The sequence below is a fragment of the Conger conger genome, chromosome 5 (genome assembly GCF_963514075.1).
Source record: "Conger conger chromosome 5, fConCon1.1, whole genome shotgun sequence".
Lineage (NCBI taxonomy): Eukaryota > Metazoa > Chordata > Actinopteri > Anguilliformes > Congridae > Conger > Conger conger.
The window spans coordinates 18,770,312-18,798,299 of record NC_083764.1 but is presented as its reverse complement, the minus strand read 5'-3'; the positions used below and the strand labels follow the sequence as shown (position 1 = coordinate 18,798,299).

At 42.9% G+C, this 27,988-nt stretch overlaps 1 protein-coding gene across 1 annotated transcript; it reads left to right on the top strand.

Annotated features, from left to right (window-relative positions):
- Nucleotides 1-62: 62 nt before the first annotated feature.
- Nucleotides 63-27,246, top strand: LOC133128065 (arf-GAP with SH3 domain, ANK repeat and PH domain-containing protein 2-like). The gene is made up of 28 exons (XM_061241303.1): nucleotides 63-657; nucleotides 8,232-8,304; nucleotides 12,457-12,602; nucleotides 13,246-13,320; nucleotides 14,783-14,832; nucleotides 16,108-16,237; nucleotides 16,461-16,546; nucleotides 16,743-16,818; nucleotides 17,132-17,218; nucleotides 17,711-17,814; nucleotides 18,497-18,566; nucleotides 19,045-19,132; nucleotides 19,857-19,905; nucleotides 20,315-20,481; nucleotides 20,879-21,012; nucleotides 21,476-21,570; nucleotides 21,951-22,140; nucleotides 22,758-22,843; nucleotides 23,028-23,143; nucleotides 23,345-23,412; nucleotides 23,781-23,888; nucleotides 24,151-24,394; nucleotides 24,505-24,648; nucleotides 24,738-24,996; nucleotides 25,305-25,363; nucleotides 25,609-25,673; nucleotides 25,767-25,886; nucleotides 26,803-27,246. The coding sequence occupies exons 1-28, from the start codon at nucleotides 532-534 to the stop codon at nucleotides 26,875-26,877; spliced, it is 3,090 nt and encodes a 1,029-aa protein (XP_061097287.1). The 5' UTR covers nucleotides 63-531; the 3' UTR covers nucleotides 26,878-27,246.
- The last annotated feature ends 742 nt before the right edge of the window (nucleotides 27,247-27,988 follow it).

Genomic DNA, 27,988 nt, shown 5'->3' with positions numbered 1-27,988 from the left:
AACACGGTAATCTGAAAGGTGACTACGCCTTCAGTTGACTGCGATTGGACCGATTCTAGCCACTGGTGGTCTTGATTGGTTGAATTTGCCCTCTCCTACCTTGACTCAATTTCTGCGCTTTATTGCCCTGGTGAAATTCCTTGCATCTCTGCTGCGAATTTTCCAGCCTCTAGTCTACTGGTGGCTGGGGCGTGCATGAACAAGGAAGAGGCTCGACAGTGTAGGGTAAAAGTTTTGAAGCAAAGCAAGTCCTTATTACGATTACGCGGGTGTGCGTGATCCCCAAAATTAAAAAGGAAGGACATAGTTGATTATTTTCAAGACAACTGCTTTACGAACGATTAATAGTAAACTGTAATTTTGAGCTTTGAGTTGGACATCCCGGTGGGAACTACGCGTAGACGGCAATGACTGACTGGTTATAGTTTTCAAATCCGAGGTTTCTCAGCTTGGGTGTTGCTGTTGGCAAAGAATCCAAACCCTATATTATTATAATTTGGGAATAGGGAAACAATTTAAAAGGGATTAAAAATGCCGGACCTAATCTCAGTGTTGGAATTCATGGCCGAGACAAACGAAGATTACAAAGCTCCCACGACTTCCAATTTCACCACTCGAATGTGTCATTGTAGGAATACCGTGGCAGCACTGGAAGAGGTGAGTGCTATTAATTTAAGAAATGACTGTAGCCCACTATTATTCACAAATAAACGACGCATGTAGTTTATACACATGTGATCACTCAACTGGATTTGTTGCAATGTACTACAGCCTTACGGCAACCTTATGTTTACCTAATGTATAACATACTTGTTAACTGTTTTACTAACACGACAGCAACTATAGGCCTACAGCAACCCCCCCCCCACCAATTTCCCACTGTGTGAAACTAATTTGTAGTCTCCTAAAATTGTTTAAATTATTTTTTCTGTGACATTATTTCAGCACAGACGCACACGTTATCAACTGAATGCTGCGAGTGACAGTGATTCTCGAATATACGTACTTAGCCTGTATTTATATAAAATTGCGATTATTTTGACTGTGGTTTCCCTACCTATATATTAATGAATCAGAGGTCGTTTCCCCTAATAAATTGAGTTGTGAGTATGATTTTCTTTTACGAATGGAAAGCAACCCACTAGTACAACATTGGTTGCAAATCATGGGCTAAAAGTTCCAAATCGTCTAAATATAAGTATTTAATTATTTTGTGATAAAATGCACACTGATAATGCCAACATTGGTTGCCAATCATGGGCTAAAAGTTCCAAATCGTCTGAATATAAGTATTTAATTATTTTGTGATAAAATGCACGCTGATAATGCCAACATTGGCAAATAAAATTATTTCTTAGTTATTCAAAATGATAATCCTCTTATGAAAGCACCAAGAAAGTTCAGGCTTTTCTTCCCACATGCAAATTAGACAATTACAAAATTATGAAAGAGGAAGCATGCTTCCGGGGTTGTGAAGTTTAAGATGCTCGGCCTCATGTTCTGGGGGTTTTATCGGTCTCTTTAAATAAATAGTGTTCCCCACTTTTATCAAGTGTACAGATTGTTTTTTTATAAAGTTTATTTCAAGTAACTTCCCGCTTGTCCACTCTCCATATTCAGATTCGGGACGATGGCCGTTATTATGAATCACAATATGTTATAGGCCTATTGGAAAAATCTATTTTATTCATATTGTTGCATGTGCTTACAGTTATTCCAGTTCAGTCATGCGTAATTCTATAAGGTGTGCAATATTGAGAGCATTATAGGCCTAGTACTGTATCTTATGTGCACTGCGCGAGTGCGCATTCACCTACCCGAGCCTGTCTTTGGTAACCAGTGAACTATTAATTACATTAATTATTACATACATTAATGATAAGTCAGCATGTTTTACTTAAACATAATATATTATTTATTGTTTAATTCCGTGTTTAACAGAGGTGTGAATGCTCCATTAGGATACTCCACTGAAACACAGAGCAGCTGGCATATGAAGCTTTAGTTACTGCGATATTACATTGCACCAGAAAGGCGCGTGTGTCTGACTTGGACAAGCCCGTTCTTGTGTTATCCCAACAAGGAAACGCAATAATGTTAACGAATATCAACGGTGCGATGCCAAGCAGGACCCATTTAAAATATGTTTACATACATTTTCTTAAATGGTGGAAGTGTTTGGCTTGATTTGGCTGTGATGACATGCGTTTCCAGGTATGGCTACTACCCTACCCAGCCCAAACTATGTTTTGAAATAGCTGGTAGCTGGTTGGCCAGTTCAGACCAGCTCCCAGCTTGACAGGGTCCAGCTCCAACAGCTCTAGCTGGTCGGAGCTTTATGACCAGCTTGGCAATGCTAGTTGACCAGCTCATACCCAGCTAGACCAGCATATGGCCTGCTTGACCAGCTCAATGTTCAAGCTGGCATAGCTGGATTTTACACCAGGGTATGATGGTAAAGTCTGTTTCCGAGTAGAGTTTTTGATCTGTTGAATTTCACATGTTGTGTAATGGAGAAGAAATCGTCATTGTGTCTGAATAAATCCCCCGGAACCACTGTGTGCCCGTCTGAACAGGCCCCTTGCAATGCTTTCATCATTCATCCGCTCTCATGGTAATCTGACCAGTTGCTGTAGGATTTTTTATGTAATGAATGACAGGCATGAGACTATATACGTCTACAGTCTACAGCCTGGCCATATGAGGTCCGCATGAGTTGGAAGCAAGTAGTGCATAATCACTTTCTGGGGGCAATATTTTAATTTAGTGCCCTTTCTTCTGCTAGAAATTGACAACATGGTTTTCGTGTATCACTGCCAGTGACTGCTGAATTGAGTGTGCATGCTGGGTTATTTGTGTGTGTGTGTGTGTGTGTGTGTATGTGTGTGTGTGTGTGTGTCTGTGCTATGCTACAATAGGTGTAGATCATCTGAATTTCATATCACTGTGAACTCATTGTGCAGACTCAGCTATTTCTTTCGTGGGACACATTCCTGGTTTCCCTGAACTGGAGGGTCCCAAACTGAATTCACTAGGCAGCCATCTGACAGACTATCTCAGAGTTGTAGGTACAGTACAAGACTAGCTGGGGCCACACAGGGTCCAAATATTAGATTTTAATGGCAGTATATTTTGTCTGACCCCAAACTTCAGTCTGAATGTGACCAGATTCCCTTGCATTGGCATTCCAGTAACATGTTCAGAACTACCAGAAGAATCTACTTGGTATCTTTGGGGAAAAAGTGTTTTGCCTGCAGGGCACCCTGCTGTCGAGTTAACAGGAAAGAAGTCTTCAGACAAATCAAGTGGCTCTGCATTCACAGACTGCATGAATCACTTGACTGTTTGTCATGCGGCACCAGACGTTGCCTATGTACTTCTGTGTGCCTTTGCATGTCGGTGTGTTTGCGTACATGTACGCATTTCTTCAGTTTGTGTGTACCTGCTGCTCGGGCTCATGAGAGAAATCGCATTCACCTGTGACATTAATCACAGATCACAATAATATTTTAGAAAAAGGTCCCCGCACCAAGTACTGCCTTAATTAATTCATAGCAGCTGTCCTCAGTGATGAAATCCACACATTTGGCCGCACTATTAACTTCTTTATCCACTACAGGAAGGCAAAGAGGAAGATAGGCAGAAGGTAAACACTTATTGTTTAAAGCTCAAAAGGCAGAATTCCCCTGTAATGGCCATGTCTATAATAGTATTACTAATAATAGTAATAATAATTGCATATTTATAACCGTGACTCTGTCGTTCTTTCAAGGTAAGGGAACATATCAGAGGGGCAAATGGTACAATCTTTTTGAAGGTTGGCATGTTGTATAATTTTGAGTGGAATCTGAGAATGGGGTAGCAGTGACTATTTTGTTCTCTGTGCTGATAGTGGGCAGCGGTCCAGTCATTTGAATGAGTTCTGTATGACTGAATTGGAGGGTATCATCCTAGGCATCAATAAAAATATGTAAGTGAGAAAACAAGATCTCTGTGTAACCTGGCACCACACCTAAATCATCCAGGTTTCTGTTCAGATTAGGGGTTTATGTGATTTGCCATGGTACAAGTGTTTAGGCATATTAATGCAGCAAGTAATAACAATAATAATAATAATAATATTAATAATAATAATACATTCAACTTGTGAAGTGCTTTTCCCACACACAAAGCACTGAAATGTAAGGCGCTAAATATAGCTTGTAAAAGGATGTCCTTACTTCCTACTTCTTTAATTACTAATACTTTCTGTGTGTGTGGCATGCTTAGCAATCTTTTCCAGGCCTTTCAGTGCAACCTAGTCCACGCAAACACACTCGTCAGAGTGAATAGCCCTTACGACACACCTGTTTCTGTAGACTGAGCAGAAGGTCACAAATATGCATTCAGTTCAGTGAGTAAATGCTCACATAGACTCCAGTCAGAGAGATAACATTGAGCAGTCAAACTGAGCTCGCTTCTTCAGGGTCATCCCAGAGTGCTGCTGGGAGCCCCCTCACCTGGTGCCCCAGGTGGAAATCTACATGTAGCTAACAGAGAGGTAACATTATAGCCAGCTGGACTCTGACCCTAAGGTTGCTCCTCCCTGTTGTAGTCAGATGAGTAACAGTGAATACACACAACAAATGTAGCATTAAGCATTAAATCAGTATGTAGGAGTGAGTGCATATGAACAACCGTTCAAAAGTTTGGAGTCACCTTGTCTTTTTCTGCTTTTTCTGATTTAGCATTTTATTTTCTCTGTTTGTAATCAAACAATTCATACATGGTCAAAGCGCAGACTCTTCTACAATTCAGTTTCATCATGTAGTACCTACAGAACTTTTTATATGTAGTCCCCCATTTCAATGTTTCAGACTAATTCACATAATCAATCAAATGAAAGAGTCATATGCAATTGGTTGCATATCCTTTGCATGCCATTACTTCCTGATGTCCCTGACCTTTCCACATCATCAGACTCTGAATATCTTGTTTTCAGGTTTTCCTACAAGCAATACTAAAACTACTTGCATTTGAATGGATCTCAGTGGGAATTGGGGGGTGGGACTAAATTCCGTAAATTATACTGATACAGTACGGAGCACATTTGTTGGCTAAATGGCTTTAAGTCATCAAGGGTCCAAGGTATCAAATGAGCCTCAAATTTTAGACTTTGAACCCTTATTAATTGATACTGTCTTAATACAAAGTTCAGTGGAAAAAACATATACTACAGGTTCACCCTCTCCCCAGTGGTGCACTGAAATCCACCCAACAGGGCCCCCAATCACTCCTCCCATCCCTGTGTAGAGGATAAGAGAGACAGAGGAGAGGAAGGGAGAGGAGAGGAGGGAAGTCCCGTACACGGGGAATACCCCCAGGCTCTGGGCTGTAGGTGTGCTGCTCCTGTCTCAGCGTGCCCGTGCCTCTATCTGCCTGCTTTCTTAACTGTCTCATCATTCACCTCAACACATTTGTCTTTGTGAGCTGTGCGTATGTGTCTTTATATCCACATGCATGTTCTTCACACATGTTGTTCTGCTGTTAAAATGTAACACTGTGCTCTGTCATCTTCTCAATCCTGCATGTCTTTCACCTTTCTCAATCCTACATGTCCTTTGATCCATTATAAACATAAATACTCCCAACTGAAATCAAAGAGCCTCCCACACTCTCTATGAAGATTCACTTACTTATTGCTACATTGAAAAGTGCTAATGCCCGGATGGGAGACCTTAAACCTCAAAGCACGTTTGGAGTTTATTTGATTTTAACGGCGATATTATCTTAACGGCGATATTACCTGCAGACAAATTTGCCAGGTGTGAAAACAACCTTACCTGAAACTAATTGTCCCCACACGCACATGCCTGGATTGCTTTGAGGAACGGTTAGTATTTGTCGTTCCTTGTTTCATATTAGTCACTTGCTTTAAGGGGCCAGACAGTCCACAATTTGCTGGTGCTAAAGTGGCAAAGATACAGCATGTGGGATGCTTCTAGTTCCGTTTTGCCATGACGATGGCTGAGCCCATAGAAGGGTGCGTTGGAGTCATTGTGGTCTGGGGAAGTAGCCAGACGAAACATGTGGTCTGTGGTCAGGGAACTTTCACTTTTCTATTCTGGTTTTGAATTTCATGCTTTAAGCTCTTTCTTACTTCCCTGACCTAGGTGAACACTCACTCGCACAAATGTTTCTGCTTGGGTGGCATTTTTGAGTGAAGTGGCAATATGTTGCTGGAACACAACAAAACATTTATAGAACCGTTTCTCGCCTGGCATGATGTTTTTGTGAATGCGGTCAAGTGGGTGCCCCGATGCAGAGTCAACAGTCGTACTTTGGTCGTGTTAGGGCGAGGGTTGTTTAGCTGTAGTCGCACCTTCGTTAAAACCACCTGGTTCATCTACATGGCCTCCAGCCGAAAAGGAAACGTGACCAAGTGTGCAAACATCTGAAGGTTTGAGCCAAGGTTAGCCTCAGGAAACCCAATTTAACGGCTGTTATGCTGTAAGCAATATGATAAAAAAAGACGACTAACTGAAACTCCTTCACAAAGCTCAGACCTGCCATATCTGTGTCCTGTATAAAGTCTGTGTTTTTGTCTTTCAAAACTTTTCTCTCAGCCACAATAGGATTTAATTGTGGGATGAAGCTAAGGAATTAAGTCTGCTCTGAGCTGCTTTTCCTCATAAATCTTTTCTCCTGTGGCACTCCTGCAGTTATGGGAGTGGTTTATGGAGTGCTCTGGTGTCAACAAAGTGATACGGGGTTTTATACCTTGTGCTAAAGAATCTTGGTTGCTCAAAGGTTTTAAACTGCATAAAGACCCTGTGTAAGTGCCCAGATATTTAATTTCCTGGCCAGCTGACCTGTTCCTGTCTACCTGAGGACAGCATTTGTGAACGACAGCCCTGTGGCAGTGACGACTAGTGTAGCTGGCCACATGTTGTCTGGTATGTGATTGTGTAAACGCTGAGGTGGGGCCGTTCTTCAGCTCCGCACTGCAGTGCCAGGCAGTTACGTTGTGTGGGTGGAGCCAAGTGAAGAATTCATCCAATCTGAACATGGTGTTATAGTGAAGATAAAACAATGGGAAATCTATGGGAAGGATTAGTTAGAAGCTTGAAAAAACAGCCCAAGCTAGGTTTTGAAATACCCAGCTAGACCAGTTTATGACCAGCATGACCAATTTAACTGCATGGTTGCACATTTTTTCAGCTTTTTTCCAAACACAGCAAAAAGTAACAGGGTGTACATTTCTTATGTTGTGGCCCTGAGAATAACCAATGCAACTACAGTGGGGGTTCATAAGAATTTTAGGTTACAATCAGGCTAAACCTTACCCAACTCTCTGTTCCTCATATCGCGACTGTGGGCATTTGTGTCTGTCAGCATTGTTTTCAGCATAGCAGAGTCAGAAAGAAAACCATTTGGTAGCTGGCATGGAGGTCTTGGGGGTTAGTGACCAATATGGTGTAGTGTCTGAAGTCCTCTCTGTGCGGCTGAGCCTCTTGTGGCTTATGCATGGCCTACGGAAAGATACTAACTAAAAGACATGCTCTTTGACTTGAGGTACAGCTTTAATGTGTCATATATCACTGGGTGTGTGTGTACGTGTGTGTGTGTGTGTGTTTGGCAATAAAACAAGAACATTTCAGTTCTCCAGAGCTTCAGTGTTCTAGAAAGGCTTAAGCTTGTGACATTTCTTCATTGTGGTTGAAGGCAGGGTGTTGTGTTTATTTATAGAAACTTCTAGACTAATGAGTCCTCAGGAAAAGGTGGGAGCTCACACCTTTCACTGTGGTGACTGGAATGTACAGGCGAGAATGATGTCACAGAATTAATCCTCTTCATGTTCATTATTCCTTACAACCTGTGGGCCTTACAACACGTCAAACACTCATTGAACAGCCCTAGAGGGAAAGATTAACATTAAGTTCCAGAATGAATGGCACCCTTGATAAATATACACAAAAAATACTGTAAACTAAAATGTGCCAATAATTTAGACACCTTGGTTTTCAAAAATGTGATTACTTATTAAAACCTATTTATAGAAATACAAAAAATTTCTTCCCAATTTTTCCCAAATGTCTGAACATAGCATATAGGAAAATATTCAGCCTTTTTTCTTCATTTTTATGAAAGGTGCCAATAATTCAGTAAAAGCCAGGTTTAATTGACACCCCCAATCACAGGTTCCCTGGTGATGTCTCTTACTGACCCCCATACCTCTCCCTTTCCTCTAGGTTCTGGATGGAGACCGCAGTGTGCTGCACAAAATGAAGAAGTCAGTCAAGGCCCTCAACGCCTCTGGTCTTGGTGAGTGAGGCATCCACAACAGACATTCATCTCAGTAAACTGTGTGTGTGTGTGTGTGTGTGTGTGTGTGTTTGTTTGTGTGTGTGCCACAACAGACATTCATTTCAGTAAACTGTATGTGTGTTTGTTTGTGTATGCCACAACAGACATTCATTTCAGTAAACTGTGTGTGTGTGTTTGTGTGTGTGTGTTTGCAATACTTTTGTAATCCATGTGCGCTCATAGTAATCTGATTAGTTGCTGTAGGATTGTTGATATAATGAATGACAGACATGAGAATAAGTCTGCAGTCTCACCACCTGAGTTGGAATCTTATTGTGCTTTTGCACAGTATATGATCTAGCAAGTAGTATTAGTAATCATTTTAGGGGGTTAGGCTTTTGATTAAGTACTTTACTGTCTTCTGTTAGACATGTACTACATGGTTCTAGCTGGTTACTGCAAGTGACGACTCAATCGAGTGTACTCGCTGGGCTGGTGTGTGTGCATATATATGTGTGTGTGTGTCCATCTTTGTGCTATGCTAGAGTAGGCAGGTGTGGCTTGTCTGAATTTGATATCACTGTGAGCTCATTGTGCAGACTCAGCCATTTCTTTCATGGGACGCATTCCTGGTTTCCCTGAACTGGAGGGACCCAAACTGAATCCACAACTAGGTGGCGGTCTAACAGGTTATCTAAGTGTTGTTTCCTTTTTGGTTTCTGTGCCACTCAGTGATATTTCTCCTTCTGAGTTCTGCTGTCATAGCAATGTTTTTCGACTAACTGGGGCCACGCTCGTCAAAATAATTTGAATAGCCGCAGTTTGCCTGACCCTGAGCTCAAGGTTAATTAACATATGCATTGCTGTCAAGGCAGTTGCCTGGTTACACTGGGTCATGTGATAAAGAGCAGGGAAGGGGAGGCTCGTAGTGCAGGGGAAGGTAGTATCAGCACACAGAGGGGAGTGGCTTACCTGCAGCATTCCTGCCATTCCTTATACCTGTGGAGGTATCTGTCCCAACAGGCCTGCTGATCACAGGAGTTGGAGCAGGAGATTCATGGGTCTTTTTCTGATAAATGCTACATTATTTGCTCCAAGATTTAACACAGTCACACATCTTTTTATTACAGTATATTGATTGGTGGACATATTTCAATAATAGTAACTTTATGAAGTGCCTGTCATGATCTCAAAACATTTTACAGTGGGGTAGGGGAGGTTTCCTTCACTGATACGTGTAGCATGTATCTCAGTGGTAGCCATTTTGTGCAAGAACATATTAACACATGCTAATATGCAGTTGGCCATAGGTCTGATCATCCAGCAAATATTTACCGTTTTAGTGTAAAATATGTAAAACAATTGGTCAAATTCAGTATTGTAGTGTAAAACCACAGTGGGTTATGTTATCAATAGAAAAAATAAAAAGCAAAGGTAGTAGCTCATCCATATTAAATGTCTGTATTGAGCCGTTAACTTTTCTCATTATCCATTTTAATTTGTCTCATTAGCAGGAGAGAAGATGAAAGCTGTGCCTATTGTCATCAACATATAATTCGTTTTTGAATTTGTAATTGTAATTGGTGCATGCAAATGAAACCTTGTCACACCTGTTGTAGTTTTATAGGCGTGCGTGATGTGTCACTGAATCATTTTTGTTGTCACTTAAATTGACGATTATTGAAGTGAATTACTTTCTTCAGAAATTACTAGTAAATACACATTTCTTGTTTTTATTATTCAGGGAGCATAAAATGTAAATGGCAGCCTTGCCAGCTAACTGTACTTTGATCACAGATGGGTATATTAAATTAATCTCACATCACAGCAGTGAAAAGGTGCTTAAACATCAAGGCAAAAACTCAAGAAAGGGAAACCCTATATTTCAAAATGCTTACTTTGGAATTTTTTGAATATCTAAAAAGTTCAGCTTCTGCATTTTCTTCTGCTTTGATAAAATCTGTGGACCAGACATGTCACTCATAGCAGTGTTTCTGGGTTTTTTTTTTATCATCAGCACTCTACAAAAGTTGTTATATTTTATTAAAGAAAGCTGCATTTTCGCTCTTCCTTTTTTGGTGTTACATACTGTATAAATTAATCTATTGTCACAGAGTAAAACATTTTTTCATTTCCTTTTATGCTGCTATAGCCGGGTTCCTCCTGAGATTTCTTCCAATCAGGGTTTTTTTTTATAACTATATAGCTATATGGGGGCTTAGGGCTGCTCTTTTCTTCCCTTCTACTACTTTGGAAAACGTCTTTGGGACAGTGTTCTGTGAAAAGCGCTATACGAATTGAATTGAATTGAATTGAATTGAAATTGAATTGAATTGAATTGAATTGAATTGAATTGAATTGAATTGAATTGAATTGAATTGAATTGAATTGAATTGAATTGAATTGAATTTGAAATTGAAATTGGGCTACTTCTTTACGGTCTTGTTCAGCTGGAGAAAGTATAACTGCTATGCCAGCACATTCGTAGTAGCATCACCCAGTGTGATGTTTCTATGAAATGAATGTCACACACCCTTTTTAGGCACAGGGAGGTCTTGGTTCTCACAGGCAGTTTGTCCACATTGTATAGCCACTGACATCACTGGCTTCCGTGTGCACTGCAGGGTAGTTGGCCCTATCCCCTGAAGGTACAAGCCGCCCAAAGTAGGACACTCAGTGTCGCATCTCTTGTGTAAATGAGTAGGGGGAAGGGCCAATAGGGTTTTGTTTTTTTTCAGTGGTGGAGAAACTAGGGAGAAGAAAAGATAAGGGGGAGGGAGAGGGGAAAGAAAGTAAGGGAGAGGTCGAGAGAGAGAGAGAGAGAGAGAGAGCAACAAACCCTGCCTCTGCATTCACTGTTCTAACAAGGTTACCAGCACTACAACAGAATCCAGCCCTGCTTTTCATAAAATGTACCATTGTAGCTAACCAGTAATATCTGATGAGACAATGTTTGAGTCAGTTATCAGTGGACATGGCCATAAAGTAGGAATTGGTTTTGCGGCTGTTTCTTAGAATTACTGGGCAGGAAAACATTTATTCTTGCTATGTATAATTTCTGAGAACCAAAATACTTTCAGCTATTTGCTGTAAGCTACTTTCTGGATTTATCACTCCAACAATCCTAGTTGATATTGCTTCATAGCTTAACCATACTTTTTGGAAAGAAAATCTGTTTTGTGTGTGTTCTCTGTATTGCTGGCTTTGGCCCCACCAGTGTGCTTTGTTAAGGCATTGATGGAATTATAATCAGTGATGCAGGACAGATTCCCAGACATTATATTCAGTAGGTTGTCTGATTATAATGCATATAATTAATCACAATTAATGGGCTGTCTCTTTGCTGCTTTACTCCCATATCAGTTTGTGATTGTGAACACCAGCATGTGTCATTTTTCACTCTGCAGTCCACTAACTGAGTTGCACAGTTTCTGCACCGGAGAACTGTGCAACATCTGCGCATCTGGTGCATGTATGCACAGACACCTGCAATTGGGTGTGTCGGAACAATCCCAAGACACAAAGTAACCTACTCAGCATGGCTTTGGACAGTAAGAGGAAGCCAGAGAACTTTGGGGGGGGGCATATAGACATGTAGAGAGCATAACCGACTGAGCCATTGACCTTTGACCCTGGGACTGCAAGGTGACACCACAAACTACTGCAGAGGAAGCACTTGACAATTTATTACAGTCCTCCCAGAAAAGCTCCATGCAATATGCTTTTCTGGGAAACAGAAGACAGTTTATGTCATAATCTTTTTATAACTGTTATTGTTTTGGCTATGGAAATTGTACAGTTGCCAGAGAGACTACAAATATGCAAAGATATTAGATAATACAAAAGTCAGCAGCCATTTATAATTAACCAACTAAGTAATTATTAACCAACTAAGTAACTACTGATAAGTTAGTCTGTACAGCTTATTAATATATACAATATAAAATAATATCTTTATTTCATGTTACCAACTGCATTAGTTAATGCCATTCATATTGGAATGAAAAAAACATCAATGTTGTTTATGGTTAAATAATTATATGTTTATCCTCTGGTCTGCTAATGATCATATATAGTAATGTAACTAATACATTAGTTAGTGTGTGGTGACCTGAGCCGTCCGTAGCTGGTTGAATGATTGAGTGTAACCCAGGTGATTTGTCATTACAGCCCATGCAGAGAATGAGGAGCAGTACATCCAGGCCCTGGAGAAGTTTGGGGAAAACTGCGTCTGCCGAGACGACCCTACCCTGGGATCAGCCTTCTTCAAGTTTTCTGTGTTCACCAAAGAGCTCACTGCTCTATTCAAGAACCTGGTTAGACCCTACTGAGATACCATTCTCACTGTGACCATGTTTTTTCCAAGTCCAGAGTCTTTCTCCCACAGTTTTAGTGTCTTTTCACCGAGATTCTTTTTTAGAAATGGTCCCACAAGCTGTTTGCATTCTTACAGTATTTACAACAATGTTCAGCACTGTCATCTATCAGGGGGAAGTCTATATCTATAACAGTCCTGTACTAGCTCTCTTCCACTTTCTTTTTAAAGGGAGATTGTTCACAGAGCTGAACTATCACAAATGAGTCAAATGGTGCAGGGGATTTTGAAGATTTGAGGCATTTGGTGACTGCTCGAGTGGAGAGCAGGTGCTAGATTGATCTCTCTGAGTGCAGGAATAGATTGTTTCTCATTGTATCATTGCTCCTGTCTTTATTCATAATTGTTATGCTTCATTTCATGTTTAGTTTACATTTCACTCATAACCTTTTGTGCGTGGGTGTACAGCTGCTACATTTATGTGCGGCTGAATGGTAGTGTTGGGACATGTTGCTGTTGGTTTGGTTTTTTTTAGCAACATGGAGCTTTCAATGCTCACTATTTATTTCTCTCAAATAATCATAAACGACAAGACGAATGCAAAGAATCTGACAGCTCATCCCTCTTTCCCTCCCTCCCTCTAGTTTCAGAACATGAACAACATCATCACTTTCCCCCTGGACAGCCTGCTGAAGGGGGATTTGAAAGGTGTGAAAGGGGTAAGCTTGCACCTTCTACAGACCAAACGACACTGAACGTGACCGGAACATGACTGGAACATGACCGCATCTCTATTGTGGCCAGGTGCAAGGCCCGCTGGCAAGTATGTGGGTTTGGGTCAGGCTGGCTGCAGTGTTCTTGCAGAAGCTGTCAGGCCTGAGTTCACCGCCTGGCTGTAGCTGTTAGATTAGCCTCCTGTTGGTCTCCTAAAAGTGTTAGAAGCCTGGCAGCGCAGTTTAATACCTGCTATGGAACTTGCTACCCGCCTACAACCTCCAGACCTGCCGCTAACTATGAGCTGCATTAGCTCTGCGGAACACAAGCTCTGAGCTGGTGCTCTGGAGATTGCCTCCTCCCTCTTGCTAAATGTTTTGTTAATGTGGGGTCTTGCTCTGTTGGTTTCAGTAGGGCTTTAGGGGGGATTGTCACTCAAGCAATGAGGTAAAGATGACAAACCGCTGAATCCCACACACCCTCACAGCTTATATTCTTCACAGATGGTGCAAAAAAAAGTTTTATTTATATCTGTGGGTGTGTGCAAAACTTGGTCTCTGTCCCTGTACAATCTCACAAGTGTGAATTAGGGTGAGGGTTAGAGGTGAGTTCAGGGGAAGGTTCTGTGGGGTACATATTATTTGGCGGGATACATTGTGAGCCTAAAACGCTCACATCCAGGATAGTGTACACTTCTGCACACCCTACCCTTCTCTTTTCGCCTCTCGTCCCTTTCAGTACATCCCGCATTCTCTCTTTCCTCCTCTCCCACTCTCTCTCCCCGCTTATCTCCTCCTCTCTAATACTTCTCTCTCCCTTAGTCTTCACCCCACCCATCTTGTTCTTTCCCTCTTTCTCTATCACCCCTCCCTCCCTCTCTCCCTCCCTCCCTCCCTGTTCCTGTTGTGTGAGCCCAGAGGCAGAGTTCCCGTGGAGAAGAGGAATGAGTCCGGGCCTGTTTGTAAGGCTTAACGATCAAGCAAAACACAGGCAGCAGCCCCCGCAGTGACATCACGTCACCATGGAGAAAACCCTCGCCCACTGAAAACACAGCAAGCAGTCATTTAAACAAATGAAAGGATAATCCCATTGTGTCAAAGCCCCAATGGGTCCCAGAATGATTCTCTCACAATATTGGATGACCTCACTTCCCTGTAAACCAATCGGGCAGCAGAGAGATAGGGTGTGTGTCAAATCAGCTGCGGTTTACAAGAGGTGACTTGTTTCTCCATTCCCGCAGTTATCTGCACTGGACTCCCAGTGTGATTTCAGGGCAAACTCATTTTGTTTCATTGTGCTTTCTTGGGTACTGGTTCTGTAACTATGCTACACCATGCCTTAACTAAGGTTCTGTTTTATTTGAACAGATGTTCTGTTTCCCTCTCTCTTTCACCAAGTTTGCAGTCTTCATTCCAGCATCCATGTTCTTTGAAGTAATCTTGACAAGCATCTGTTCTGTCCCCACAGGATCTGAAAAAGCCATTCGATAAGGCCTGGAAAGACTATGAGACAAAACTGTAAGATCCACTTTCTATTGCTGTCATGCTTTCATTTCTACAAAAACTCAACCACAACTTTTTGAGTGGTTGGGTGTGTGTGTGTGTGTGTGTGTGTTTTTTTATGATGGTGTGAATATTCCTTTGAAGTCAAGATTCGAGATCTTCAGAGAAAGTTTCAAAAGAAAAGTTTTCTGAATTGCACTGGTCAGGCCTCAGTCTAACTTTTAATGTAAGAGTATTCCGACAGTAACATCTATGTTGGAGAGAAGGCAATACATAAATAAAAATGTGAATACACCAATATTTAAAAGCAAATATTTAATAAATATATCATGAAGTACTGATAAATGAGAAGGAAGAGCTCAATGTCACACATCGCAATGACATGGTTTAGTCTTGAAAACACGCTTTGCACTCCTCCCTATGCAGTGTTACTTCAGCCTTGTTAACTTCTGTTAATAGCAGTTCGTCTGGGTCAGCACTAAAACTGTGAAGGTATCACATCATGATTAAAAGCTGGTGATCGTGGCTTGGCCTTGAAGCGATAAATGCATTACATTTGTATGTAAGATAAAGGCACATGTATACATGGCCTTCACCAATCCACTACAACCCCGTTCTTTGCTACATCACCAATAGAGCATTTAATAAAACACCAGAAATGTTATTAGCCACACTTAAAATCTCAATACTGAACACTGTCACACTTAAACATGCTTTTTTAGAATTCCTTTAGATGTAAAAAAAAGTTAGTACTTCTAACCCTGATGAATGTCTTTTGAATTCAGTTTGAGATGTGTAAATGGACACAAGCTATTTATCTGGCATGTACACTCAGTGACCACTTTATTAGGCAGACCTGTACACCAGCTTGTTAATCAAATATTTAATCAGCCAATCATGTTGCAGCAACTAAATGCATAAAAGCATGCAGATGTGGTCAAGAGGTTCAGTTGTTTTTCAGACTGGGTGGTTTGAGTATCTCAGAAACTGCTGATGTCCTGGGATTTCCATGCATAACAGTCACTAGATTTTGCAGAGAATGGTGCAAAAAACAAAAACATATCCAGTGAGCAGCAGTTCTGTGGGCAGAAACGCATTGTTAATGAGAGAGGTCAGAGGAGAAGGGCCACACTGGTCAAAGATGAGAGCCTACAGCAGCAGAAGATTTAATAAGTCAAAAAAATAATAAATACCTAATAAAGTTAAGAAACTGTTTCAATAACGTTTGATCGGGAGGAGTGTTTGCCCGGCGGCGACCCAAAAGGGTTAACGGTAATGTCATCCCCGCAGCACGAAGATCGAAAAGGAAAAGAAGGAACACGCCAAGCAGCACGGGATGATCCGCACTGAGATCAGCGGCGGGGAGATCGCTGAGGAGATGGAGAAAGAGAGGCGTTTCTTCCAGCTGCAGATGTGCGAGGTGTGTGTGTGTGTGGGTGTGTTTAAGGTCATTGAGGAGCCTGTTGAGCTTTGACATCCTGCCTTTTCACGCTGCTGTGTTGGGAGTTTGACACCAATTTTCCATTATGAATTAATATGAATGATTGACTAATTATCAACATTTGTTTTAAAATGCCTTCCTTTTTTTGTTGCCTTGTCATAATGGCAGACCGTATGTTTGTTTTTAACACTTCTTTGTACAGTATCTCCTCAAAGTGAATGAAATTAAAGTCAAGAAGGGGGTTGACTTGCTCCAGAACCTGATCAAATATTTTCATGCGCAGTGCAAGTATGTCATACATTTATTTCATTTCTTACTTTGTGTCTCATAATTACCTGTTATCCTGCTCCTATTCATGTATTACTTCCGTTCTGTGAATGACCACATGTACTGCATGCTTACTTCACCTCTATGAAAGACCAAATGTTCTGCTTGCCTCATCTTTGTGAAAGACCACATGTTCTACTTACCTGTCTGTTCCCAGCTTCTTCCAAGATGGGCTGAAGGCAGTGGAGAACCTCAAACCCTCAATTGAGAAACTGGCCACAGACTTGGTAGCTGTAAGTCACCATTTTTTCCGTAGTTTTTGAATACTTCCCATTGGTTCTCACAGGCATGGTATGGTACCCATTCCATTCCATTACATGCCTGCTGCTCTAGGGCAGGCATCGGTACGGTCCGCAAGGTCCGAGAACTGCCGGTTTTCCACCCTCCCTTTACCTGGGAGTCTGGTGAGAAGACAGTCTGGCCAATCAGTTGCACTAATTAATCAGCAAATTATCCAGCAGAAAGGAAAAACAGGGCCGTATTTGTATTTCAGGTCCATATTTGATGATGACTAAGGTGCTTGTCTCTCTCCACCTGTTTTACCAGATCAAACAGACACAGGATGGGGAGAGGAAGCAGCTCACCCAACTACGGGACCTCCTGAAGGCCTCCCTGCAGGTGGAGCAGAAAGAGGTGAGTCCTGTTTCACACCGTGTATCACCTGGGGCCTGTTCCACACAGCAGGATTACTGAATTAATGCACTGATTAGCACACTTAACTGGATATCCCCACTGGGTAAAACCCAGAACCCTCCCAAATCTGGAACACAGACTGAAGTGAAAAAAGCTTTTCTGGGTTTTTACAGTTGAACCGTATATAACGGTTCATTGGGTTTCACTTCACTTTTACTGGCTAAATCAGTAATCGGCATGTAGTACTGTGTGTGTGTGTGTGTATGTGTGTGTGACTGTCTGTCTCTGAATGGCTGTGTGCATGTGTATGTGAGTGTGAGTTTCATTGTATCTGTGTGTCTGTATGTGAGTGTGAACGACTGCTTATGTCTGTTATTGTCTTGCTAATTTGGTATCACAGTATCACAAGGTGTTTGTATCTCATCTCTGTAAATGTATAAGAGAGTTGTCCTCCGAGGTCAGTACTAATGTGTTTTTTCACTGCTGCATAAGGATGGCCAGGCACGGCAGAATGCCTCTTACAGTTTGCACCAACTCCAGGGAAACAAGGAACATGGCACGGAGATAAGTGGCTTCCTGTTCAAGAAGAGTGATGGGTGAGCCAGCGGGCCCTCTCAGTGCCCTGTAACAACTACTTACCCAGAATGCACCATGGCAATAAAACCTCTGCTTTCATCATGCAAACTTTCCTGTAGAGTTCAGGATACAATTCTGATGCACAGATATGTTTGCCATGGATATGCCCAGCAAGGTGATATGTTGCAGTGTTTCTGAACCCCAGGCCCACTTGCCAGAAGGTTCTTGTAGTAACCAGGAACTCACACACCTGATTTAATGACTGAAACAATCAAACCACCAAAAATGCCCTTGAGTTAAATCAGGTGTGTGTGTTCCTGGTTACAATAAAAATGTTCTGGCAAGTGGGCCCTGAGGATTGCAGTTGAGAAACACTGATATATTGCATATGTACACGCACGAAACCAGAGGAGAGCACACACAACTGATAAATGTTCTGAGGGTAGGGAAGAATATATCCGTTATATAATCATATTTTCATTAAAAAGATGAACCAGCATGCTGCCAAAAGTTCAATAAAAAACGCATAAATTGCCAATCAATATTTTAACAAGCTTGTTTTGATTCATTCTGTGTGTATTATATTCATATCGTAAGACTACATTACACTGTAAACATTGTAAACATTGCTGTGTTAATTCACAGTTAATTGCTAATTGTGGGAATATAACTGCTGACTCTCTGACTGCTTTCCTCCTCCAGTCTCAGGAAAGTATGGCAGAAGAGGAAGTGTACTGTGAAGAACGGTTACCTGAGCATCTTCCATGGAGCGGTGAGAAAAATTGCCATCGACTTTGCATGGGATTCAGTGTTGTGTGAATCTTATCTGGAGGGACTCAGTGAATCAATGAATCTAAAGCAATACATCAATTAATCGAAAGTGTCTACACAAGGAATCCATCAAAAACTGAAAAGCAAAAGGGATGGGTTAGTCATGGTTGTGATTGACTCTTGTCATTAGTGGGCCAATTAATCCTGTCAGCTTTGTCATTATTATGGATGTCACTTTGACTAAGAAGTATTTACCAAATGACTAAATAGTACATTATAATCACAAATTACATTATACATTATTTGTCCTCAATTATTTCTTATTTCTGCCACATGTTCCCTAGTCCCCCATCATAGCACCTATAATGGAGATGCTAAACCCCAATTAAATTAAATTGAAAATGTGTCAATTTAATGTGTGTCTTGTTTGTATTTGGTCTCGGAAGTTTCCTGAATTTCCTTGTTTTTTTTTTGGCCAGGGAACCCGACCTCCTGCTAAGCTGAACCTTTTAACCTGTCAAGTGAAGTGTAGCACAGATGAGAAGAAAAGCTTTGATCTGATATCTCGTAGGTGGACTCAATATGCATCATGCTTCCTTCTCTAAATGCCAGGACTATGTTTAGCACCCTTCATATGTCTTGAGTAAGGCCATTGCTAGTGGCGTGAAAGGTAGTGATGATTCACAGCTGGTGAGGGCCCACAAAAATTCCAGTAAGATGGGGGCCAGAGCCATTTTCTTTCAGGGGGCCAATAATTCCTAGCTATGCACCTGGCCTCAGGCTTTGTACAGAAGCACAGATATTGAGACAAAATGATTAATAATATAATGGAAAACAGTATTATGTTGGCTCACAAAATGTATAGGTAGTGAGTGAAGTGTTGCCATCATGTGTTTGTTAGCATTATCAACTTTTCAGAAGCACTAACAAATCCTGCAGTCAGTTGAGACTTGTTTACTGCTCTAAAGGTGCTGCAATTTATTAGGCCCCTCAATGATCGAAGCTTGAGCATGGCTGCAGATGTCCCCCTTCTGTAAAATACAGCTATGCCAGCTTCATCAGCTTGAAAATCGAGCTGGTCAAGATGGTCATAAAGCTGGTCTAACTGGGTATGAGCTGGTCAACCAGCTACCAGCGGTTATCTTGAGCTTTTTTTCCAGCAAGGCCAGCTCCATTTCACAGTTTTTTGTCTCCGTTTCCTATTTCCACTTCCCTGCCTCCTATGTGCCAGGTGTGTGATTCTCACCTGTCTGCCTACTTCTGATCACCCTCTCCCTTCCCTCTCCTGCAGACAACCGGACGTATCACTTCCAGACGGAGGACGAGCAGCAATGTCAGAAGTGAGATCCGTCTGGTCTTTAGTTGGGGTGGAGTGTGTGTGCCCACTTGTGTTTTGTGTCTGCCTATGTGCAGGTTCACACATTACATTTCATTTGACTTTTGGCAGACACTCTTATCCAGAGCAAGGTGCATAACCATAACCAGGGACCAAGTAGGCTGAAAGATCCTAGAGGAAAGAACAGTTTTGTGTGCTAGGAATGGCCACAAAGACGAGGACTTGGGCCTTGCAGATTTATCTGATGACGCTCACTCACGAGATGTAGTTGTAACGTGTGTGAGAGACTGCCCTCTAGTGATCACTTTTGTCTTTTCCCACACACCCTCTGCATTTGTTTCCGGCTGTTCTGCTGATGCTGGTGACCCTGCCCTGACCCCCATGTTAACGGTCCGGCTGTCCCGCCCTTTCAGATGGATCTCTGTGCTCCAGAACAGCAAGGAGGAAGCCTTGAGCGACGCCTTCAAGGGCGACCAGAAGGTGGGGGAGAACAACATCGTGCAGGAGCTCACCAAGGCCATCCTGGGCGAGGTGAAGAGGATGTCGGGGAACGATGTCTGCTGCGACTGCGGAGCGCCAAGTGAGTAACCCAGGAGGCTTCTGGGAAAGTGACCAGAGCAAACCATGCTGAGCTTAATTTCTCAATATTTTGGATTTAATCAAAAACAGTGGCCAGTGTTGGTAATGGAGAACTGCAGTGTCTGCTGGTTTTTGTTGTTAGTCAGCCCTTAATTGATCAATTGAAGCAGCTGATTTATGCTATTTTATATGGACGAAAGCAAAACTATTTACACCCTTTGACTCTTCAGGACCAATGTTGGGCAATCCTGATCTAAAGCAATATTGGTTCAGTTTATGTATAGTATGTATGCTGTGCTTGTCTGCCTCTTGCATATGTTTGCATGTGCATATATTTGATGTTGGTTTTAAATAGAAAAAGCACTGTAAATCATTCTGTTTCTCTGATCCATAATCAGATCCTACCTGGCTCTCCACCAACCTGGGCATCCTCATATGCATTGAATGTTCCGGAATTCATCGGGAGATGGGTGTTCACTACTCCAGGATACAATCTCTGACATTGGATGATCTCGGAACTTCAGAACTCTTGGTAAATATTGGGATCTGTATCTCATCGCCACATAATGTAGCGGAAACCTGCTTTTCCCCCACTTCCTCCCTAATCCGGAATGCCCGGTCACATGCCTAACCAGCAATTTCTTCGGTTTTCTCTGTCCATTAGAAAACACAATATATAATGTAGCCTTCCACTGTAATCAGACACTCAATGTTTAGATTCAGATCTCTGTCTCTAAAACCACATTTAATTGGGTATTTTTACGTTCATTGCTATTATGGAGGGGGGCCTGTTTTGGTTTAGTAATCAGTGCTTAATACTCACTCCTTTTTCAGTAGGTAGATATTGGAATAAAAACGATTGACATGGGAAAATAATGTATACCTTGGCTGGCTAAAAATACACAGAACCTCCTTGGTTTTAATAGTGGCATAATCGGAACCTTTTGAAAGGGCTTCCTTGAGGTTCGTCATTCTTATTCTCCACTCATGCGCAGCTGGCCAAGAACGTGGGGAACGCGAGCTTTAACGAGATCATGGAGGCGCGCCTGTCGGAGGAAGGAGTGGCCAAGCCCGAGCCTACCAGTGACATGTGAGTCAGAATTACAGACAGTGCCCGCAGTCTGCTTTTCCTCAACACAATTTAAAACCCTGTATGCCAACAAATGCCTAATCATTACAGTTACAGGTGCTCGCTGAGTTTAGGCCAAACAGAGGAAGCCTCCTGAAAGTAGCAAATAAACAGATAGCTTTTGCTATACCTGTGTACAATGTAGGATGATTTTCCCTTGAGAACCGTGTATACAATGCAATGAGAACCTATGATAATGGCAAGTAGAATTAAAAAAACCCATTAAAATGACTAAAATACAGGAAAATATATATTTTTAAGTAAAACCACATTGCTGCATGGTTTCTTTTTCTGTGGTGTTGAAGCCTCGACCTGACTGTTAGTCCTCCTGTCCATTTCAGGCAGGTGCGGAAGGACTACATCATGGCCAAGTACACGGAGAAGCGCTTCGTCCAGAGGAAGTGCCCCGACGCCTCAGCCAAACTGCGCGCCCTGTGCGACGCGGTAAAGAGCCGAGACATCTTCGCCCTGATCCAGGTTCACGCCGAAGGGGTGGACCTAATGGAGCCCGTTTCACTGGCCAATGAACACGTGAGTCTGGACCAGGGGTGGAGAACAGCTTCCCTCCTTCTTTCAAGGCCGTTGTGAAGAGATACTTAAAGCCCAATTACCTAGGTCTCTACTGAGTTGAATGAGAGATAATTCAGCAATTATAATTAAGGCTGGGTGGTTGTCACAGAGGACATGGGAGTCACATTCTGTCATTTTTCTGTTTTTGGCAATTTCGCAATTCCCCCGTTTCAGTGCTGTCTGTGATTTTTCGGCAGTACTGGATGCTATCAACCTTAACATAGCCTACAAGTGTCATATGTACAGGCCTACGCATTTTAACAATGTAGGCCTATACAAATTCTGGAAAGTTTCCCATTTTCCCAGTTTCAATCATTTGTTTGATGGCTACTGTCAGCAGTGTTTGTGCCCAGCACTCCTTCCTCTGTTATGGTAACATTGCCAGTAACAGGCTCACGATCAGTCTGGACATTTTCAACTGCAATCTGCAGTGTCTTGTGCATTTACATTGACTAGCTTTTAACCTCATTTTTATATAAGTATTCCTGCATCTTCAAAGCTGCACATGCCTTCACATGCCCTCTGCCTCCTCAGTGTTTCAGATGTTTCACCTGTGTCTCTTAAACTCTTGTGTGCAGGAGCCAGGGGAGACAGCACTTCACCTGGCTGTGCGGCTAGTGGACCGGACCTCACTCCACATCATGGACTTCCTGACCCAAAACAGGCAAGGAGGCTGCAGAACAGGCCAATGAACATGTATTTTCGCATTACAATGACAGGCTAAATAGGTGGTTGATGGGGTGTGCAAAGCCTGTACGATCAAGGCATTTGACATGGTGGCCGGTCTATTTCTCTCTGCCGCTCTGCCTATGTCTCAGTCTCGCCTCTGTCTCGCCTGTGTCTCCCAGTGGGAACCTGAACAAGCAGACGGCCAAAGGCAGCACGGCCTTGCACTACTGCTGTCTGACGGACAACAGCGAGTGCCTGAAGCTACTGCTACGAGGCAAAGCGGCCGTGGACATCGGTAAGTGTTTACATAGTGAGTGTGTGTGTGTGTGTGTGTGAGTGAGTGAGTGAGTGAGTGTGTGTGTGTGTGTGTGTGTGTGTGTGTGAGAGAGAGTGAGAGAGTGAGTGAGTGTCAGTGAGAGAGAATTCAGTAGCAGCTCAGTCCCCTCTGCATCTTTGTCCATCAGCCTGGGTAACGTTATTTGATTTTTGTGTGCAGTTAATGAGGCTGGTGAGACTGCCCTGGACATCGCCAAGAGACAGAGACACACACAGTGTGAGGAGCTGGTGAGTTCAGCTGCTAATAACTCATACACGCCATTTTTGTTTAGTTAAGGACAAGACATTTGGTTTTATGTCTCCCTTTGTGACACATAAGTTGTATATTTCTAACACAAATGTAGCAACTGACACAAAATGTGTTGAAAGTAAAACAAAAGTAGAAACACAAAAAGTTTGTTATATTAACGCATCCTTCAAAAGCTTGATGAGCCACACAGAGTTGATTTTGAAGACTTACTGAATTGTGCATTGTGCACAGGTTAGAGCGCTCCTGTTGTGTGTGGTTGTCCTGTGTTGAGGACTTCAAACTGTGAATGCGATGTGAAATTGTGAATAAAGTGTATTTACATGGCACCCCTTGTTGTGACTGACAGCTTACCCAAGTTCTGGGGGGAAAGTTCAATGCCCGCGTTCATGTGGAGTATGAGTGGCGACTGCATCATGACGATCTGGATGAGAGTGACGATGACATGGAGGACAAGGTGGGCTGCCTCATTACCTGCCTGTTCACAATTCTGCCAATTCCAGCCAGGAAAATAGACCTCCTCAGGTTTTTTAGAATGTGGTAATTTACTTACATGACTTACCTTATTTTGCCAGAAAGGTGAAATAGGAATGAGTGTGAATTAAGTCCGTAGGGTTGGCTGATCATTTGAATAAATCATTTGAATAAATGACTTTCCAGTCAAATTCATTGCAACGTGATGACAATGGTGATTGAGATGATGATGTGTCTGTGTGTAGCCCATCCCCAACCGTCGCGAAGAGCGTCCGGTCAGCTGCTTTGTGCCGGGCTCGCATGGCCTGCAGCCGAACATGGCTTCCCTGGCCCGGGACGCGGCGAGCTTAGTCAGAGACCGCCAGAGGAGCTACATTCCCAGTATGGTCAGCAATGAGACCTACGGAACCTTCCTGAACCTCTCCCCTCCTCCCCCTGGACTGCCCGGATTGGCAGTCCCTCAGCTGCCCCCTCGGAGCCTGAGCAAAGGTGAGCCGGGCAGCACTTCATCAACGTTCATCAACTTCGTCAATGTTCATCAGAGTTCAACACAATTTTACCAAGAATCTACTTTAAAATTGTCCTCTTTGTTCCTTTAGCGCCGCCCCCGGTCCCGAGCCATGGAATTCAGTCTGGGGTCTCAGGTGCATGGAAGTCCGACACCATGGAGATAGTGGGCCGACAGAGGTCCTCCTCTGACCCACAGAACCTGTACCCCCATGAGTCTCCCACCGCTACATATGGTATGTTCCAATGCCTCCATCGCTACACATGGTATGTTCCTGCATCTGCATACCGTGTTTTAGTAACATGTCTTATCTTTCCTGTACAGTTCTCCCACCTGTTCCACCGCCACCTCCCATACCAAAGTCCATGAAGAGGCCAGTGCCACCAGCACCCCCTGGGCCCCCCATGACCACCCTGCCCCCTGTGCCCCTGGTCAGGTTCATCCCACCCCCACCTCCACTGCCTGGTCCACCTCCACCCCCACTGCCTGGTCCACCTCCACCCCCCCTAGTTCCTGCTCCTCCACCCCCATTGCATGGCCCATCCTCCAGCAGAGGCCCAAATCCACCTAAATCTCCCAGCAGGTGAGCCCAACCACTGTAGCCACACATTGGTACACCCATAAACCTCCCCAACCCACTGTAGCCACACATTGGTACACCCATAAACCTCCCCCACCCACTGTAGCCACGCACTGGTACACCTACTTACTGCCCCCACACACTGTAGCCACGAACTGTTACACCCAGAAACTTCCCACACCCACTGTAGCCACACACTTGTACACCCATACACAATCTCCACACACTGGAGCCACACGGCTGACTGTGAGATATTGAAAAAGCACAAGAGGTTTACTGCGAAGTATAATGGGCCTTTATGTTGGTTTCAGAAGGGAGAAATCCACAAATATGAGAGGTCCTTCCATGCCCAGACCTGCTGACGGACCAGGTGAATACAGACTGTCATATCCACCCGTGTGGCTATATCTTCTTTTTTCTAAGTGTGCAATGTGAAGGCACCAGAAATTAGAGTAGTAGAGAAAGTCTTCACTCTAAGTCCAATTTTCCTCTTCTTCATACTTGCACTTTCATCCAACTTTAATCAAGCACTAGTTTCTGATAAAAGGCTTGAATGTAGTGAAATATTGGCACTTTTTTTTTTACTGTGATGACATATCTTGTTTTTGCGTGCAGGACCTGAATCCCCTTCAAGCTCTGCGGGTAGGCCCCCTGCTCCCATGCCCCGGACTTCACACCACGTAAGACCCCACTGCTGCAGTTCACAAGGACATTTTCAGCTCCTCCCTCCTTCGCACAGGTCTACAGAGTGTTTCTCTGTGTTTGTGTTACAGAAACACAAGCTTCAGAGGGTGAAAGCCATCTATAACTGTGACGCTGATAACCCTGATGAGCTCACGTTCAAAGAGGGCGAGGTGATCGTGGTGGATGGGGAAGAGGACCCTGAGTGGTGGGTAAGTAAATGAGCGTCAAGAGCTAGCCTCCCTGTATAGGTGTCTGTGTCATTAACTACACTTCTATGGGGTTTGGGTCAGTGTCTGCCACTAAGGGGTATAGTAGTTTGGGATCAGTTTTACTAATCGTACAGTCAGTGCGTAGGGTCCTTTGTCTATGGTGTGTGCCAGTGTCCTTATTGTCTTGTGTGTTTGCCTAGTGTCTGACATCACTTCCAGTGAGTGTCCACAGTAACTATGTGTGACAAATCAGTACAATATGGAGAAGTTATCTGCCCATAATTATGGGCTTTATTCATTTTAGTGCTACTTACCTGCATTTATCCCCCGCTGACATTTTTGGAGAGGGTCCCAGGCCAGAGAGTGACATACATGGATGTGGATATGAATAAGAATGACTCTGACTGTGATGCCTGACATACTTCTCTGTGCTACCCTGCTGCACAAAGCTAATTTCTCTCATGTAATTTCCTGTGATGCTCATTTCTCCCATGTAATTTCCTGTGAAGCTCTTCTTTCGGATGCCCTGTCCTGTGAAGTTCTTTTCTGTGATATAATTTCCTGTGAAGCACTTCTCTCTGATGCCCTGTCCCTCTGAAGCTGGTTTCTCTGATGCCCTGTCTTGCAATTCCCAGCTCTGTGCTGCCCTACCCTGATTCCCTGTGCTATGTTAATCTTCAATGCCTCTGTGGTCATTCCTACCACTTGAAACTTGATAGTTCTCTCTAGGGTCTTTCAGTGCACTTGTCCCTGTTTATGGTTATGCACCTTGTTGTACATGACTCTGGATAAGAGTGCCTGCCATGCAAACGGATGTGATGTGATGTGATGTGATGTGATGTGATGTGATGTGATGTGATGTGATGTGATGTGATGTGATGTGATGTGATGTGATGTGATGTGATGTGTCTTCCAGGTGGGCCATGTGGAAGGTGAGCCAATGAGGAGGGGCGTTTTCCCTGTAACCTTCGTGCACTTCTGCACAGACTGACAGCGGGGAGTTTTCCACCCTGCGTGTTGAGAGAGGCCTACATCTACCAGCTCTGCAGCCCCTGAACTCTCTTCCATACCCACAGATACTCACTCATGAGCAACAGGAGGTCCAGCCACTGGAGTCAGAGCTCATGGGAATGTTTTTACTCCTGAACTGTATATATTTTTAAAAGATCATGGACAATGTTTTCTGCAAGATATGCACTTTTACTTATGTATTTTGTTTTTGGTGTAAAAACTGAAAGAAAAGGAAGCAGATGCGAGTGGTGGGGTTGATCAGTAACCACTGTGCAGGGAACAATATAGGAACAGAAAAATGTATGTACTTTTGGGATTTTTGTACGCAAATATAGAATTTTACTACTGACATTCTCTCTGTGGTTTGTTTGTAGGAAATCTTTAAAACAACATACAGAAAGAGTAGTAGGACTCCCCACTGGAAACAAGTACAATTTTCCTCTGGTCCTATCCCAAGAATGTGTACTGTATGGCAATTAGTTAGCCAGAAACGTGTGATGTTATTGACCTTTCAATGTGTGGCAGTCCCTGAGACTTCCGAGACTTGGAATTGCCTGTGCACAGGCTGAAAAATTTGGGAATCACTGCTGTAGGGGGCACTCTCCCATACCCGACAGGATGCAGCATTCCCAGTGTGTGGCAGGGATAATCAGTAGATTTTAAAAAAGGTAACACCACAAAAATACTCTTCCACAGTGGTAAGTGAACCACCCTGTGCATGGAATTGAGTACAGCCACCATGGTTCCCCACAGTTCCTGCTAAGCTAAGACTTTGAGCTAAGCTAAGCTAAGATTTTGTCAACTTCTTCAGAGAACTGCACCTTTGAATGACTCTTTCTGTCTGATTCCAGCCCCCACTGTCCCCATTTCCCTCTCAATTAAATATGTTTCATTATGAATGGAATGCACTCCATTGTCACACATAAATTGAAAAATGAAGATTCACTTTATCTGGCCACAGTAAAACAAGGAGGATCCAGGAACATTTTAAATGAAACTTATCAATGAAGGGCAAAAAAGACCCACCCCATACAGAAAAACAAGAAACAGAACTATAACAGTTAAATTAATCTCCATACTTTATTGTACCG

Excerpts from the sequence above, each read along its gene's own strand:
- LOC133128065 (XM_061241303.1), top strand. The coding sequence starts at position 532 with ATGCCGGACCTAATCTCAGTGTTGGAATTCATGGCCGAGACAAACGAA. Across the intron at positions 23,144-23,344 it reads CAAAGCGGCCGTGGACATCG|TTAATGAGGCTGGTGAGACT; the intron begins GTAAGTGTTTAC and ends TTTTGTGTGCAG. Across the intron at positions 24,997-25,304 it reads CCACCTAAATCTCCCAGCAG|AAGGGAGAAATCCACAAATA; the intron begins GTGAGCCCAACC and ends TGTTGGTTTCAG.